The following is an 18,796-nucleotide window of genomic DNA, read 5'->3' on the forward strand; positions in this document are numbered from 1 at the left end:
TGTCCAATATGAAATGTAGACATCTTAAAAACTAGGCCAAATGTTAGCCCCTTGAGTTTTGTGTGTGTGTGTGTATGTGTGTGTTTTTAACAAAAGTAAAGTATAAATGGTAGTTATATGTACTTCATAGGACAATTCTATGGTAAATAAGTTTTAGAAAAAATTCCTGGGGGCCGGCGCCACAGCTCACTTGTCTAATCCTCCGCCTGCGGCACCGGCACCCCAGGTTCTAGTCCCGGTTGGGGTGTTAGATTCTGTCCTGGTTGCTCCTCTTCTGGTCCACCCTCTGCTGTGGCCCAGGAGGGCAGTGGAGGATAGCCCAAGTACTTGGGCCCTGCACCCGAATGGGAGACCAGGAGAAAGCACCTGGCTCCTGGCTTCAGATCAGCGCAGCGTGCCGGCCATAGCAGCCATTTGAGGGGTGAACCAATGGAAGGAAGACCCTTCTCTCTGTTTCTCTCTCTCACTGTCTAACTCTGCCTGTCAATATATATATATAAATATATATATAGATATAAATATATATAAACTACCAGATGAAAGCTACCTCTCAGTCTCTCCCTCCCTCTCTCTGTCCTGCTGCCTTCCAAGTAAATAAATAAATTTTAAAAAAGAAAGAAAAATTCCCTTATACAAATGTAACAAGTGGAACCAAAAGGAAAAAAAAAGCTTTCTTCTAATTTCAAGAACCTTTATATTGATGCTGCCTCACTCTGGTCAAATGGGCCTCACTCTACAAATATTTGTCTTTTGAAAAAAATACTTAATATAAAATAACTTCTAAAGAAATTTGGCAAACCTGAGTATCGCAAGCTACTAAGAAAATTACCAATAAAAAATTTGATGGTACTGCCACTAATGAATGTTCAGAAGTCATAATTTACCATTGTATTTTAAATTCCAGGGGGGTTTAACAATTATTGACATCCAAAAATAACAAGTCCCTGAGTCACAAAGAAAATGCAACATAGGTGGGGTTTGAGACAGACGTTGAAATGCTACTTGGGATAACCGTAGCCTGTATCAGAGCTCCTGATTCAAGTCCCAGCTTTCAATCCAGCTTCCTACTAATGCATGTCGTGGGAGGCAGATGATGGCTCAAGTACTTATGTTTCTGTCACCCACGTGGACAACCTGGTTGGAGTTGTCCTGGCTTCTGGCTTCAGCCTGGCCCAGCCTTGACTATTACAGGCATCTGGGGAGTGAACCAGCAGATGGAAGATTTTATCCATCTGCCTCTCAGCCTATCTCCCTCTCTCTCTTTCAAATAACTAAAAAAAAAAAAAAAAAAAAAAAAAAAAGGCAAGCAAATCCTGACACCCTGGATACTGTATTACATTGCTCACCATTCTTCATCTCTGATAAGCTGCAGAAAGAAGCGAGAAGGAAGAGAATAAGGAAGGAAAAGGATTCTTTACGAAGAGAGAATAAAGCACTTACACTTCATAGGACTTTCTAGCCACAGATGCCAGGTGCTACCCACTGAAATCCAGGCTTGGACTAAGCTCCACATTTCTGAAAGGGCCATCTCAACCGAAGCCTGGGCTCAGAGTCAGCAGGAGGAAGCTGCAGCTCCCACTAGCAGCACTTTTCAAAGAGGCTGCAACAAGAGAACATTTTCCATATAAGCATCTAATTCCAATCTCCCATTGCACAAAGCATTAGCAGAACAGGCCCTTTACATCAGTCTTTTCAAACAGCATTTCTACACCTCTGTGATGACTGTGAGGCCTAGCAATCCTTTCACAAGCACTCCAAGGCCTTCATTACCCTTCACAGCAGATCCCAAAAGTATCTGCCTTTCTCGTTTTTTCCTTTAATGGTGCATTGTTGTTCCAAGACTAACTTCTACACCAACATTTCTAAAACTGCCAAATCAACCAAAACCACTTGGTAGGCCCCCTCAACAATGCAAGCACTCACCCAGACTGGAGTCAAAGGACTTTTTTGCTGCCAAGAATTAGAAGCAAATTGAGACTGCTAGTTAATCCTACACAAAAACGTTTCAAATTGGGGCCAGCGTCGTGGCATAGCAGGTAAAGCTTTCGCCTGTGACACTGGCAAACCTTTGGGGCCCCTGCTACTCAAGTGGGAGACCCAGATAAAGCTCCTGGCTATGGCCTGGCTTACCCCTGGCCCTCTAAGGAGACGAACCAGCAGATAGAAGATCCGTGTGTGCGTGTGTGTGTGTGTGTGACTCTGTCTCTCCCTCTCTCTTTCTCTATAACTTTTTCAAATAAATAAATAAATTTTTTAAAAATTTAAGGGAGCTGGTGCTGTGGTATAGTAGGTTAAGCTTCTGCCCCTAAGGCTGGCATCCCATATGGGCGCCAGTTTGAGTCATGGCTGCTCCTCTTCTAATCCAGCTCTCTGCTTTGGCCTGGGAAAGCAGTAGAAGATGGTCCAAGTCCTTGGACCCCTGCACCCAGAAGAAGCTCCTGGTTCCTGGCTTCAGATCTGCCCAGCTCTGGCCGTTGCAGCCATTTGGGGAGTGAACCAGAGGATGAAGACCCCTCTCTCTCTGTCTCTCCTTGTTCCTGTAATCTGCCTCTCAAATAAATAAATAAATCTTTAAAAAAATTTTCAAGAAAACGCTTCAAGTTAAGAAGAATTACTTAAAATAATTCCGGGAGGACTTAAGGGCTCTTGCAAATAAAAACTGAGGTTCTGGAAATGAAGATAATTAAATGAGACTTGAAAAGTAATACAGAAGTGTTGCATTGCTACATTTTCTAAGCATTTTAATCAGTGAATGATACACTGATTAAATGAAGACTTTCAAAGATATATAGTAGGAGCTAGTGTTGTGGCACAGTGGGTTAAACAACCACCTGTGTGACCGGTATCCCATATGAACACTGGTTTGAATCCCTGCTGTTCTATGTCTAATCCAGTTCCCTGCTAATGCACCTGGGAAAGCAGCAGAAGATGGCCCAGGTCCTTGGGCCCCTGCACCCCTGTGGGAGACGTGGATAGAGTTCCAGGCTCCTGGCTTCAGCCCCTGTCATTAGAGCCATTCGGGGAGTGAAGATTTCTCTCTCTGTGTCTCTCCCTTTCCATAACTCTGTCTTTCAGATAAGTAAATCTTTGGGGGGAAAAAATGAGAATTAATCATATCATAGAAAATCAACTTTGCTAAAAATTAGAAAGGAAATAAAAAGAAAAATAATAAGCTGAAGAGCAAGTAAGACAACCATCACTACCTAAAAATATTTTTCAGTGTAACTTGTTTTGTAAGATGGCCTGAAATACAGAAGCCATGATGAAAGGAGACTTAGCTAATATCTTCACCACAGCAGTGATGTGGAAACAACTCCTACCTCCCAGGCCTTGTATACACAAATAACTTTTCTAGAAGCAAAAAAGCAGATTTATGTTCTGAAGTTCCATTGCACAGTAAGGTGACTATGGAAAATGTACTGCACACTAGAAGACAGGACTTTCGGATGTTTTCACCATAAAGAAATGCTAAATGTTTTGAGATAAATATATCTACTCTAGACATTATGCAATGTATACATGTAGTAAAATGTCAAAAAGTACCCCATAAATATGTACAATTTTTATATGTGTATTAAAAAGCCTTTTTAGAGGCCAGCACTGTGGCACAGCAGATCAAGCTGCCGCCTGCGATGCTGGCACTCCATATGGACCCAGTTCGAGTCTCCACTGCTCCACTGCCGATCCAGTTCCCTGCTAACGTGCCTGGGAAAGCCACAGAAGATGGCCCAAGTGCTTGGGTTCCTGCACCAATGTCAGAGACCCAGAAGAACTCCTGGCTCCTGGCTTCAGCCTGGCCCAGTCCTCACTGTTGTGGCTATTTAGGGAGTAAACCAGCAGATGGAAGACCGTTCTCTCCCCCTAATTCTGCCTTTCAAATAAATAAAATAAATCCTTTGTAAAAAATTTTTTAAGTTGTTTCAAAAAAATTCATTTATGGAGATAAGTTCAGGCTACTTAAAGGTTCACAGCCATCTCTATAGTAATCAAATTATCAAAAGGAAGAAAATTATCTCACTTGTAGGAGAAAGAAATCCTTAGTGATAATGTTATTTAAAACATCAAAGGCGGGGCTGGCACTGTGGAGCAGGGGGTTAAAGCCCTGGCCTGCAGCACCTGTAGCACTGACCTCCTACCTGGGCACCGGTTCAAGTTCTGGCTGCTCCCCTTCCTATCTTGCTCCCTGCTAATGCCACCTGGGAAAGCAGTAGAAAATGGGCCAAGTCCTTGGGCCCCTGAACCCATGTGGGAGACCTGGAAGAAGCTCCTGGCTCCTGGCTTCAGAAACACCCAGCTCTGGCTGTTGTAGCCATTTGGGGAGTGAACCAGCAGACAGAAGACCTGTCTCTGTCTCTACCTCCCTCTGTAACTCCGTCTTTGAAATAAATAAATCTTAAATTAAAAAAAAAAAAATCACAGCCATTCATATTCTAAGAGAAAATATTCAGTTTCCAAATCAACTTCAGAAGATAGCAGGGCATCACTGTGTCCTGATTTCAAAAGAAATCAGTACAACCAAGTGACAGCACTGCACACGACAATCTCCTCAGTTGTTGAAAAATCCCAGTGTTTCTAGAACAGTGTTTTCAAACAACCATCTCATGATGAATGACCTCTGGCAAATGAATTTGAACTCAACTCTGACCGTGTCAGTCACACATACATTAGTGCTGAGATATCTTGCCCAAATTTTTCTTGAGAAGTGTAAGGAATCAGTTTCCAAATAAAACATTCTCAATCACTTATGTATGTGAATATTAATCTCACGGATGGCCCCTAAGAAAGATAAATTTGGATCTGTACAATCCATTTCAGCTAAGGTTGACTAAAGCTTTCATTCCCTGATAATCACTTCCCTGTGGCCTTACTAGGTACACTAGGAAGCCCTGCTTCAAAATTAGAAACGTCAAGCTTGAAATTATATCATTTGATGCAAATGAAGAAACCACTGAAGGGCTTCCTCCTGAAAGTAAAAAATACTAGGCCGGCGCCGCGGCTCACTAGGCTAATCCTCCGCCTTCTGGCGCCAGCACACCAGATTCTAGTCCGGGTCAGGGCGCCGGATTCTGTCCCGGTTGCCCCTCTTCCAGGCCAGCTCTCTGCTGTGGCCAGGGAGTGCAGTGGAGGATGGCCCAAGTGCTTCGGCTCTGCACCGATGGGAGACCAGGATAAGTACCTGGCTCCTGCCTTCGAATCAGCGCAGTGCGCTGGACGCGGCGGCCATTGGAGGGTGAACCAACGGCAAAGGAAGACCTTTCTCTCTCTCTCTCTCTCTCACTGTCCACTCTGCCTGTCAAAAAAATAAAAATAAAATACTAAAAGTGTATTTCCTTTCATGCCTGCTCTCCACTCCTGCCTTCCTGAGTGAGTTTTAGAACAATTCAAGACAAACTAGATGAGAATTTTACTGTATGTATTAAGCATATGCTAACACATGCTGAAGATACAAATTTTTCAAACTGACAGGAAAAAATGTAAGATGTGAGATTAAAGTGTTATAACACTTTAATGTGAGATTAAAGTATTAAGGAGTTGAATAACAAACTCTGTATACTTACCTTAAAACCCATATTTTTAAAAATTTTTTTCCACTTTTTAAAAATTTTATTTAAGGACTATAACTTCAGGCATTTACTATATACAAATTTGGAAACATGGTGATTCTGGAGGGAGGTAGGAGGGGAAGAATCACCATGTTCCCAAATTTGTTTATATTAAACGTACGAAGTTGTAGTTCTTAAACAAAAACAAAAAACAAAACAAAACAAAAAACAAAACAAAACAAAAAAACCATATTTTCAAATTTAGTTCCAAATATATTCTCTTCCTTTGGGGATAACTTTTTAAGTGGTATTAACTACGGCTGAGACAAGAAAATACAAGGAGGGGCTAGTGCTGTGACGTGGTGAATGAGGCCACCACCTGCAGTGCCAGCATCCCATATGGGTGCCGGTTCAAGTCCCAGCTGCTCCACTTTTGATCCAGATCTCTGCTATGGGAAAGCAGTAGAAGATGGCCCAAGTGCTTGGGCCCCTGCACCCTCATGAGAGACCAGAAAGAAGCACCTGCCTCCTGGCTTCAGATAGGTGCAGCTCCGGCCATTGCAGCCATTTGGGGAGTGAACCAACAGAAGGAAGACCTCTCTCTTGTCTCTCCCTCTGTCTTCCATCTGCAGGTTCACTCCCCAATTGGCCACAACGGCCGGAGTTGTGCCGATCCAAAGCCAAGAGCCAGGAGCTTCTTCCAGGTATCCCACACACATGCAGGGGTCCAAGGACTTGGACCATCTTCTACTGCTTTTCCAGGCCATAGCAGAGAGCTGGATCGAAAGTAGAGCAGCCAGGACTCAAACCAGCGCCCATATGGGATGCCAGCTCTGCAGGTGGCAGCTTTACCCACTTACATCACAACTCTGGCCCCTAAGAAAAACATTAACTCAATCCTTCCCTTTTTTTTTTTTTTTAATTTATTTGACAGGTAGAGTTATAGATACTGAGAGAGAGAGAGACAGAGAGAAAGGTCTTCCTTCCATTGGTTCACTCCCCAAATGGCCCCAACAGCCGGTGCTGCGCCGATCCGAAGGCAGGAGCCAGGTGCTTCTCCCTGGTCTCCCATGTGGGTACAGGGGCCCAAGCACTTGGGCCATCCTCCACTGCCCTCCTGGGCCACAGCAGAGAGCTGGACAGGAAGAGGAGCAACCGGGATTAGAACCCAGCACCCATATGGGATGGCGGCGCCACAGGCGGAGGATTAACGAGTGAGCCACGACGCAGGCCCTAACTCAATCATTCAAGAGATTCTGGGGCTGGCTCCATGGCGCAATAGGTTAATCCTCCGCCTGCAGAGCCAGCATTCCATATGGGTGCTGGTTCGAGTCCCGGCTGTTCTTCTAATCCACCTCTCTGCTGTGGCCTGGGATAGCAGGAAGACCTTTCTCTCTGTCTCTCCCTCTCACTGTCATAACTCTACCTCTCAAATAAATAAACAAACAAAAAAAAAGTGTATTTATTAAAAAAAAAAAAAAAGAGAGAGAGAGAGAGAGATTCTGCATGCCAAACAAAATTATCTCTTAGAATGAAAATGGCTCAAGTGCTTGGGTTCCTAGCTCCTGCCTGGCCCAGCCCTGGTCATTGCGGCCATGTGGGGAGTGAATCAGTGGATGGAAGATCTCTCTGTGTGTGTCTCTCCGTGTCTCTGTAATTCTTTCTTTCTTTCTTTTCTTTTCTTTTTTTTCTTTTTTTTTTTTTTTTTTACAGGCAGAGTGGACAGTGAGAGACAGAGACAGAGAGAAAGGTTTTCCTTTTGCCTTTGGTTCACCCTCCAATGGCCACCGCGGCCGGCGTGCTGCGGCCGGCGCACTGAGCTAATCCAATGGCAGGAGCCAGGTACTTATCCTGGTTTCCCATGGTTGGGGTGCAGGGCCCAAGTACTTGGGCCATCCTCCACTGCACTCCCTGGCCACAGCAGAGAGCTGGCCTGGAAGAGGGGCAACCGGAACAGAATCCGGCGCCCCGACCGGGACTAGAACCCGGTGTGCCGGCGCCAGAAGGCGGAGGATTAGCCTAGTGAGCCGCGGCGCTGGCCCTCTGTAATTCTTTCAAATAAATAAATAAATCTTAAAAAAATAAAATAAGGTTTCTCTCTGGGGTTTCATCTGTATGGCCATAAACACTAGTAATATTTAGTGCCATGGTGCAAACTAGGGATACGAGGGCAGGTAGCCTAAGTGACTTCAATTCCCTTTCAATTAAATTTTAAGTTCAACAGAGCTGGAGGCAGTACTGTGGCCTAGTGGGTTGAGCCTCCACCCGGAGCGCCAGCATCCCACACTCGCTCTGGTTCATGTCCTGGCTACTCCTCTTCCAATCCAGCTCTCTGCTAATGCACCTGGGAGAGCAGTGGAAGATGGCTCCTGCATCCATGTAGGAGACCCAGAAAAGGCTCCTGGATCTGGATCGGCTCAGCTTGGGCAGCTGCAGCCATTTGGGGAGTGAATCAGTAGATAAAGATCTCTCTCTCCATCTCTCTCTCCACCTCTCAAATAAGTAAATAATCTTTTTTAAAAAACGGTTAAAATGATAAAATTTATATTTTGACTATTTTACACAATAAAAAAATCTATAAAATCTACTTTCCATTTCCCCCATAAACATAAAAAAATACTGTAAGAAATATAGTTTTGGAAAAAATATGCTATAATTTGGAAATATAGCAATGCCCTAATTATTGTTTTTAAAGAGTTATTTATTTACTTATTTGAAAGGCAGAGTTACAGAGAGGCAGAGGCAGAGAGAGACCTTCCATCTGCTGCTTCACCACTCAAACAGTCGCAAAGGCCGGAGCTGGGCTGATCCAAAGCCAGAAGCCAGGAGCTTCTTCCTGGTCTCTCACACGGGTGCAGGGGCCCAAGGACTTGGGCCATCTTCTACTGCTTTCCCAGGCCATAGCAGAGAGCTGGATCAGAAGTGGAACAGCAAGATCTCCAACTGGCACCCATATGGGATTCCAGCAATGCAGGTGGCAGCTTTACCCGCTACGCCAAAGCACTGGCCCCAGTGCCCTAATTATTTTGTATCCTGTATCAAATCATCAACTCTAGTTCAAGGCCTGGTAAGACAAAACTAATCCAAATGTGAAGGAATGCCACCAGAAAACAGATTACCAAGCCAACAGAAAAACCTTCACAAATTCACTTCCTCAGGCTCTGATGCTACAAACACATAGAATATTCTATATTCTACTGTTCAATATTCAGAAAGAGAAGAGTAAAATAAGGAACTGATTTTAACTTTAATTTACTTTTCACTAGTTTAAAAGATCATACCTGATTAATGGCTGCCATACTGCATGAGGCAACTAAATAACTGGTGAAAGGTCACTGGTTTTTATCATTAATTTGTAAATTCCCAGTTTCTATCAGTGCAAGACATCCAATATTCCTACATTCATTGAATAAGTCGTATAGAAACATTTTCTATTTTCTAGAAGGCTTTCCTTTCAAAAGCATGTTATGTTCTAAGGTTCATTTGACTGGAAGACGAAAACTAATAAGCACACACACACACACACAAAATGCCTACATGTTCAGAAAAATCAAATCAACAATTAAAAATGCTGGAGAAAAATCCAAGATCCTTGATTGTAGGACCAAGAAATCAAGAAATTCAAAAAGGGAAAAGTACTAAGATGTTTGAAGTTGACGATCCAATGACAAACAATGATCTGTTTGATCTATTTAAGAAAAAGAAAATTCCTATAGACATGTGGTAAACCAAGTAGTCTACCACTTATTTAAAATAAGGACTTAGAAGAACTGAATAGCATATTTCTTTATCTATAAAGAAATGGTCTTCTCTTCACTTTCTACACTGTCTACTAACTGTAGTTACTGGGGATGAACAAAGGAGGCTGTTTAGTGTTCAGAATAGGACACCTGCCATCAGATAAGGATTCCTTATTTTGAAAGGCAGAGAGAGAGGGAGAGAGAGAATGAATCATCATCTGCGGGCTTACTCCCCAAATGGCTGCAATGGCTGGGGTATGGGCCAGGGTGAAGCCAGGGGTCTGGAACTCCATCAGGGTCTCCCATTTGGGTGCCAGGGTCCCAAGTACTTGGACTATCTTCCACTGACCTCCCAGGAGCATTACTAGGGAACTGGATCAGAAGTAGAACAGTCAGGGCTCGAACCAGGGCTCATGTGGGATGCTGTCATCACAGGCAGTGGCTTAACCCACTGAGCTACAACACTGGCCTGGGGCTGGCGCCGCGGCTCACTAGGCTAATCCTCCGCCTGTGGCACCAGCATCCCATATGGGCGCCGGGTTCTAGTCCTGGTTGCTCCTCTTCCTGTCCATCTCTCTGCTGTGGCCCAGGAGGGCAGTGGAGGATGGCCCAAGTGCTTGGGCCCCTGTACCCACATGGGAGACCAGGGAGAAGCACCTGGCTTCTGCCTTTGGATCGGCGCAGTGCTGGCCATAGCGGCCATTTGGGGGATGAGCCAAAGGAAGGAAGACCTTTCTCTCTGTCTCTCTCTCTCACTATCTAACTCTATCTGTCAAATAAAAAAATTAAAAAAACAAAAAACGCTGGCCTCTCAAATAAGGATTCCTCTAAGATCTGTATCAAAATAATTTTTTTTTTTTTTGTGGAGGGAACATTTTGCCATTATCAAGGACATTTGTCAATCACATAAGACAAAATCACAGCTGTAGGTTTCCAAGAATTTTGCTGGAAAAAGCTTAGTAACTAATATGAATTCTTCAGAAAATGGCCATTTTATACAAATATTACATAATGAGAAAAATGCTAAATCAAAGCATGGACTAACCCATACCCAAATTATATCTCTATACCAAGTCTACTCTGAGTAGATTATGAGAACTATACTAAAGGACTCTAAGATTAGTAAGGTGGGGATGGGAAAGAAGAAGGAAAAATTTAGGCAAAATGTCTATTTTTAAAATCGGATTTGTAGTAAACCCAGAAAATTCTGTTCCTTACCAATGTCAAATGGGGGAAAAAAAAAAAACCTCTTTGCTTATTACTGTCCTAAGATTTTAAAATGCCACTCTGGGGCCAGCGCTGTGGCACAGCACGTGGGTACGCCATCTGCAGCACTGGCATCCCATATGGGTGGCAGTTTGAGTCCCTGCTGCTCAACTTTCGATCCAGCTCTCTGCTATGGCTTGGGAAAGCAGTGGAAAATGACCCAAGACCTTGGGCTCCTGTACCTGCCTGGGAGACCTGGAAGAAGCTCCTGGCTCCTGGCTCCAGATCCTCCCAGCTCTGGCCACTGTAGCCATCTGAGGAGTGAACCAGTGGATGAAAGATTTCTCTCTCTTTGTCTGTCTCTGTCTCTGCTTCTCTCTGTATGTAGCTCTACCTCTCAAAATCTTTCAAAAAAAAAAAAAAAAGCCATTTAATGAGAACTTCAACAAAGACTTATTGAGTCAAAAAGTTACTCTCCTTTTCTGTACCTGAGTAGTATAAAACGAGTTACCATCTCATATAGGTTTTATTTTCTTATTTTTATTTTTTGACAGGCAGAGTGGACAGTGAGAGAGAGAGAGAGTTTAGAAAGGTCTTCCTTTACCGTTGGTTCACCCTCCAATGGCCGCCACGACCGGCCCACCACACTGTTCCGAAGGCAGGAGCCAGGTGCTTATCCTGGTCTCCCATGGGGTGCAGGGCCCAAGCACTTGGGCCATCCTCCACTGCACTCCTGGGCCACAGCAGAGAGCTGGCCTGGAAAAGGGGCAACCAAGACAGAATCCGGCACCCTGACTGGGACTAGAACCCGGTGTGCCAGCGCCTCAGGCGGAGGATTAGCCTATTGAGCCACAGCGCCGGCCCTCATATAGGTTTAAAAAGGGGTGGCCGGGGCCGGCACTGTGGCACAGTGGGTAAAGCTGCTGCCTGCAATGCCGTCACCCCATGTGGGCACAGTTCAAGTCCCGGCAGCTCCACTTGCAATCCAGCTCTCTGCTATGGCCTGGAATCACAGTACAAGATGGCCCAAGTCCTTGGGCCCCTGCAACACACATGGAAGACCTGGAAGAAGCTCCTGGCTCCTGGCTTCGGATTAGTGCAGCTCTGGCTGCTATAGCCATCTGGGGAGTGAACCAGCGGATGGAAGACCTCTCTGTCTCTACCTCTCTCTCTAACTAAATAAAATAAATGTTTAGGCCAGCACCGCAGCTCACCAGGCTAATCCTCCACCTAGCGGCGCCGGCAAATCGGGTTCTAGTCCCAGTCGGGGCGCCGGATTCTGTCCCGGTTGCCCCTCTTCCAGGCCAGCTCTCTGCTGTGGCCCAGGAGTGCAGTCAAGTATGGTCCAAGTGCTTGGGCCCTGCACCCCATGGGAGACCAGGAGAAGCACCTGGCTTCTGCCTTCGGATCAGCGCAGTGCGCTGGCTGCAACAGCAAAAGGAAGACCTTTCTCTCTGTCTCTCTCACTATCCACTCTGCCTGTCCAAAAAAAAAAAAAAAAAAAAAAAAAATATATATATATATATATATATATATAAAAGAAAACAACACTCGGAAAGGGTAAAGCATAGAAGAGACAAATCAGGGCCTGCACTGTGGTGCAGCGGGTTAATGCCCTGGCCTGAAGTGCCGACATCCCATATGGGAGCTGGTTCTAGTCCCGGATACTCCTCTTCCAATCCAGCTCTCTGCCATGGCCTGGAACAGCAGTGGAAGATGGCCCACATGCTTGGGCCCCTGAACCCACGTGGGAGACCCGGGAGGAGCTCCTTCCTGGCTTCAGATTGGCGCAGCAGCTCTGGTCATTGACGCCATTTGGAGAGTGAACCAGCGGAAGGAAGACCTTTCTCTCTGTCTCTCACTCTCACTGTAACTCTACCTCTCAAATAAATAAAATCTTAAAAAAGAGAGACAAATCAAAGAAACAGCAAAATTGGGAAAAGGTAGCACCCATCTCCTACACCCTAAATTTGCTTACCAGAGATACACTACAGCTGGCTGAATGCCAAGACTCAGAATAGAGGGGCGTCTGAAGAAGCAGGCAAGCCATGGGATAAGCCAAAGGATCCAGGTCCCAGAGAAGAAGATAAGATGCAGAGGGGAAGAGTTAATGGTCCATTTTAAAGTGACTAAAATAATACGCTTTGGACTCCAAACTGGATAAGGAGAGATATAAAGATAGAAAGACCTTATAAAGAAAAGGTAAGGAACAATCAATGGACAGAGATTTTGACAAAACTCAAGAGCTAATGCAGGGGGCTAGCACTGTGGCGTAGCAGGTAAAGCCACTGCCTGCAGTGCCAGCATCCCATATGGGTGCCAGTTCAAGCCCTGGCTGCTCCACTTCTAATCCAACTCTCTGCTATGGCCTGGGAAAGCAGTAGAAGATGGCCCCAGTGCTTGGGCCCCTGCACCTGCGTGGAAGACCCAGAAGAGGCTCTTGACTCCTGGCTTCGGATGGGCTCAGCTCTGGCTGTTGCAGCCATCTGGGCAGTGAACCAACAGATGGAAGACCTCTCTCTCTCTCTGTAACTCTGCTTTTCAAATAAATAAATAAATCTTTAAAAAAAAAAAAAGCAACTAATGCAGGGTACTCACATATTAAAAACTGGTACAATACAAAGATAGCAAGGATGACTGCAAACTCTTTAAGTGCTTCGTATTTTTACATTTGCAGCAAAATAGATGGAACTGGAGGTGATTACGTTAAGTGAAATGAGCCAGACACAGACAAATATCACATGTTCTCACTGCAGAAGTTTAAAAAAAGTCCATCTGAACACAGAATATTCATTTCCAGAGTTTGGGAAGGGTAGGAGGAAGGGGATCGAGGGAGGGTAGCTAACAGAGACCGAAACAAAGTCAGACAGAAGTAGTGAATTCTAGTATTCCACAGCACAGATACTTTATGAAGAAGTAGGAGAGAGCTCATAGGCTCCAAACATATAGAAAAGATAAGGAAATGGAAATGCTAAGTACCTGACTGACCAGTTTATGCTGTGTACATGTATAGAAATACGGTACCCCATAAAAATGTACCAAAATGACATGCTGATCAAACATTAAAAAAAAAAGCTAGAGATTGTGTACACATCTGTTCACCCTTAGGTCTCTTCCAAAAATCTACTAAAAGCAGAGTAAAAACATTAAAAAAAAAAAAAAAAAAAGCAAAACCCACAAGGACAAAGACAGTGCAAATAGATAAAATGTCAATAAAACTATGGTGAGTGGAAAGCTAATGTGTTAACTGTCCTAGCAGATCTGAGGTTGAAATCTACCTGAGGGAACAGGGAACCAGATAAGAATGGGAAAGTCAGAGGGCAAAAGGACTGGTGTGCCAAAACCCCAGGAAGGCTCAGAATTTTTTTTACTTATTTATTATTTTCATCTACTTGAAGTGGGTAGGGGCAGTTGACACAGAGACATCTTCCTCCAGTCCACTGGTACACTCCCCAAATGCCATCAACAGCCAGGCCAAAGCCAGCAGCCAGAAACTCCCATGTGAGTGACTGGGCCCAAACATCCGAGTCATCATCTACTACTTGTCAGGATGCTTTAGCAGGAAGCTACATCAGACATGGAGTAGCTAGAACTTGAACCAGCATTTTGGTATAGGATGCAGGCATCCCAAGTGGTGGGTTAACCTGCTCACCACAAAGCCCACCTTAGCTCAAGGACTGGAAGCATCTGGTTCACCTCAAGGCAGACCTACAAGCGGAAGAAAAACTAAAGGTATGATTTCAAACTCCATGTAAAAAACTGTTAGGACTCCTAGATTTTCTCCCTATCTCTGAGCAGCTGACTACTATCCTCCCACATAACCAGAGACTCAAGGTTTACTCTGGAAAATTCAAGCAGGGAGACTACACTCTTGGACAACAGACTCAGCAAAGACCAGGAGTATTATACCAAACACACGACAGTAAATTAAAGCCTACATACTCAGTGGCATTCTTTTTTCCATGGCCTCATTCCCCCAACTGGTTTTTTGGAATACTGGCAACCTAGTTGTTAATCTCTGGGCAGAAGACTAAAGAACTACTCTCAACATAAAAGTAGTTCAACAAAAAAAGGCCAACACAAAGAGAGAAGGCATGAAGGTGCTCTATTCAATTATTCATCAAATAAAGAAAAAGATCGTGGGATCCAAGAATCCGTGAGTCTAAGACAAGAAACAGGTAAAGGGAATTCCCCAGGATATGGTTAAATAAAGATCCCAGGACAACAATTATGCAACAGATCTGAACAAGGCCAGACTGCAAGCAGGGAGATGGAGAATTCCTTCCACCAAGAAGGCGAACAGATTAACTTTTTGAACAAAGAGGATAGTTACACCACTGGTGGTAAGAGATTCTTGAGCCAATACATGGAAAAATGGTGTGCTGAATTAGTGACCTGGAGGGCTAGTGACTCTTCAGTAATGATGAGACCCAGGGTCTGAGTGGCCAGGTGGTTGAAGAAATGAAGAGGTAAAGGAGTCAACGTGCTGGACTGTCGTCTCGATGCAGACGCTGCCTCCAGAGGTGGCTGGGCGACTGGGCTCCATCTTCTCCACCCTCCTGTGCTGCGCTAGCTTACCAATAGGTCTCTCTGTTCTCTGGTTTGGCCAATGGGGAATCCCAGCAGATTAGAAGGAAGAGAATAAATTCAGGATATTCATTCTCAAGCCTCCTTCCTACAAGGTCACCTCAAGGTAGCCTGTCCCTTCACCCTAAAGGCACCATTCCTCTCAAGACAGCCAAAGCCATGCTTCTCTTCCCAGGTCAAGTAGCCACTCACTCTCCTATCCCTTCTGGCTTAGAGACAGCAGCAATTTAGCCACAGGCTACCACACTATTTCTTGTGGTACAATTATACACATATATACGTACATATATGTGTTATATGTGTGTCTATATATAATTAGTACCTTTTTAAAATAAACTCTCCTTGAATTACCCCGTCAAAAATGTCACCTGTTATTGTTGGGACCCTGAGTGTTAGCACTGATAATGATGATACATGGTTGTAACAGAGTAGTGGAAAGGAGAGAAAAGTGAAGAACAGTTAAATAACTGCTAATATACTTTATACCCAGGTTCCAGGAACTTTTCTAAACTCTTTGTAGATATTACCTCATTTAAAATCACAACTACCCTATATGGTAAGCAGAATTTCTGTCTAGTTCATCCCCAAATACCAATACCCAGCACAGTCACTAGGACATGCTAAGCACCCACGCACTGATTTAAATACACACAACCAGAGCAGACATTCAGCTTAGCAGATTAAGATGCCAGTGTGCCTGCGTCTACTTCCCAGCCCCAGCTCCTGACTCCAGCTTCCTGCTAATGTAGACCCTGGGCAGTGGTGCTGGCTTCCTGCCACCCGCACTGGAGACCTGGGTTGCACTCCAACTCCCAGTTTATGGTTCCTGACCATAACAGGCATTTGGAGAGCGAACAAGAGGATGTGAACACACACGTGCTTGCTCTCTCTGCCTCTCAAATAAATAAAAGAAAAAAAAAATGTTTAACTGCATCTTGCAGTGGGTTAAGCCACCGCTTAGGCCACCCCATATTCCATGTGGGAGCGTCTGAGATCAAGGCCCACCTCAGCTTCCCATTCAGTTTCCTGCTAATGGGCCTAGAAGGCAGACAATGATCTAAGTACATGGACTTGGCTCCCTGCCACCCATGGGAGACTTGTTCGGGGTTCCTGACTCCTGACTTAGGACCGGCCTGGCCTTAGCTTTTGCAAATGCTTGAGGTTAGTAAACCAGTAGGCAGAAGATCTCTGTCATTCAAATAAATAATTTTTAATTGCATTTCTACCGAATGAGTACAGACTTTAAAGAAAAGAATAAGGATCAGCTTTGTGGCAGAATGGGTTGGGCCTCTGCCTGTGGTGGTGGCATCCTCTATGGGCGCCAGTTCAAGTCCCGGCTGCTCCACATCCGATCTAGCTACCTGATGCTGGCCTGGGAGAGCAGAAGATGGCCTAAGTGCTTGGGCTCCTGCACCCACGTGCGAGACCTGGAGGAAGCTCCTGGCTCCTGGCTTTGGATCAGCCCAGCTCCAGCCACTGTGGCCATCTGGAGAGTAAACCAGTGGATGGAAGACCTCTCTCTCCCTCTGTCTGTAACTCTGTCACTCAAATAGAAAGAAAGAAAGAAGAAAAGAAGAAAAGAAGAAAAGGAAGGAAGGAAGGAAGGAAGGAAGGAAGGAAGGAAGGAAGGGAGGGAGGGAGGGAGGGAGGGAGGGAGGGAGGGAGGGAGGGAAAGAAAGAGAGAGAGAGAGAGAGAGAGAGAGAGAGAAAGAAAGAAAGAAAGAAAGAAAGAAAGAAAGAAAGAAAGAAAGAAAGAAAGAAAGAAAGAAAGAACAACAATAAGGAAGTTTCAGAAGTTAAGAGTTGTCTCTTTTGGTTGGTACATCATTTCTCCCATTTACATTTTTGGAAACTATACAAGGATCGGGGAATTGTGACTCACCAATCACTGAACTAACTAAACGAGACCATATGTGAATGATTTTCTCCTGCAGTCGTCAGTGAGTCTACTCCCTTGTCTTCCCACAAGGTAAACAAGGTCGTGGGGGCCGACTTTTTTTTTCCAAGTGCAATATTCAAGTCAAAGTTGCACATTTTAAATATTTATTATGCACTTGGTGCCTAGAGGCTCATTTTAATAGGCCACAGCACTTTTAAGCACCAGTTATGAGTTAAATAAAAATAGAGAGGGGACAACTTAAAAATACGCTGAGTATAACATGCAAAAAAAAAAAAAAGTAAAGGTGCTTTATCCATCTGTACAAGCCTCTTTAGTGTCCAAAGCATTTCACGATTCAGAAGGTAAATCGTACGTTTAAGATTTTAAGTCAGCAAGATCCCCACCTGTATGCTCCCACACAGAAATAAAGTGCAGCAAAGGTGAGTGTGAAAATCAGGGATCGCATCAAATAGCTGAGTCAAAGGCAGAGCTACAAGGGACACACGACTAACGGGTGGAAACTAAACACCTCACTGCACGTTCAGATTTATGTGGAACAATCAACCAATTATACATAAACACCTGAAAGGGAAATGAAATTAGAGGTCGATAGGAAGCAAAATGAGAACTCCGAAGATGGCCTGCGATCAGAACCGGTACGCTTTTCTTTCTTTATGTTGCATTCGAAAGCAAAGGGGGAAACTCACGTGTGAAAGGCTACAGACACCCGAGAAGTTTCGAGAATACTAAGACTCAAACTGTAGTGCAAGACCCGCCAGGAACGGGGAGCCGCGAGTGAGGCTAGGACTGGGGAGGACCTGGCAGATGCCACACCTGGGCCCCCGGAGACCGCTACGACGCCCGTAAGTGGAAGACAGAAACACTGGAGTTGGGTTTGTCTAAGGGAGGCAAAACAGAAAAGGCACGGCCTACAAAGCAACAGAAAGCGCGCAGAACTTGAAGCGGGTTAGATCCTCGCCCCGAGCCAGAAGTACGGGACCCGCGACTCCGATTCTACGGGACGGGGAGAGGGCCAGTTCGCGACCGATCAGCTGCGACCGGGCTCCGAAAGGCGGCAGAGATGCGGCTCCGCAGCCCCACCCCGCGGCGCCAGCTCCTCCCCGAGGAGGACCTCACGAGGCCAACCGCCGGGCTCAGGTTCTCCCCTCGAGCCGAGGTCCCACCCCGACCCGGCCCCGCGGCACAGAACGGCCTCTCCGGGCCCCTCACCGAACGCTGCAGCTCCCCAAGCCAAAACGAGGCGCGCTCCTTGCCGCTGGGGTCTGGGTCGTGGTAAAGCGCCTGCACCGCCTGGTACACGAGCTGCAAGGTCGGCTTTGCTCCTTCCATGGTGCTGGCGGCAGTGGTGGCAGCGACGGCTCCGATTCTTCGCCCAAGGCTCCCCGGGTTGCTCCGCCTTCGCGCTTCCTCACTGTCTCGGCCACGGCCGCTCCCTGACTGGCGCCATCTCCTCCTCTTTGGCCGTTACCAGGGCAGAGGGGTTCCCTGTGGAAGTTGCCCCCTCGGAAACAGCAGTTAAGTCGTATTCAAGTTCCAGGCCTTTTTTTCCGGCCTTTCCACTCGACTGCAGACTTCCGAGTCCGGACGCCGGTGCTCGCCTCTTCACTTGCTGACTCGCCCTCAGAAGCCGATCTCAGCACGAGACACACACCACGCAGCGCGCCTAAGCCGCGCTCACCCGGACCGGAAGCGCCGCACCGACACCTTGGGCTCACTTCCGCCTGGTGCGCTACAAACGGCCTCCTTCCCGACACGCCTCCTCTTGTCTCCCCGCCCCCTCCCGGAAGTGGCCCCGCCGCGCCGGGAGCCGGGGAGAAGCG

At 45.8% G+C, this 18,796-nt stretch overlaps 1 protein-coding gene across 3 annotated transcripts in view; it reads right to left on the reverse strand.

Annotated features, from left to right (window-relative positions):
• Positions 1 to 18,742, reverse strand: part of TNPO3 (transportin 3) — a 107,170-nt gene extending 88,428 nt beyond the window's left edge. The window contains exons 1-2 of one of the 3 annotated variants that reach the window (XM_051848948.2): positions 18,186 to 18,683; positions 1,441 to 1,600 (exon numbers count right to left, since the gene is read on the reverse strand). Coding sequence is in view for 1 of the 3 variants with exons in the window: in XM_008258220.4 (XP_008256442.2) it covers positions 18,186 to 18,305 (120 nt within the window). In the remaining 2 variants the exon portion in view is untranslated. Of the gene's footprint in view, positions 1 to 1,440; positions 1,601 to 2,910; positions 3,873 to 18,185 lie in introns of those variants that run through there. The other 2 variants (XM_070071302.1, XM_008258220.4) reach the window with 2 other exon arrangements.
• Positions 18,743 to 18,796: the final 54 nt, after the last annotated feature.

This window comes from Oryctolagus cuniculus, chromosome 3 (genome assembly GCF_964237555.1).
Source record: "Oryctolagus cuniculus chromosome 3, mOryCun1.1, whole genome shotgun sequence".
NCBI lineage: Eukaryota > Metazoa > Chordata > Mammalia > Lagomorpha > Leporidae > Oryctolagus > Oryctolagus cuniculus.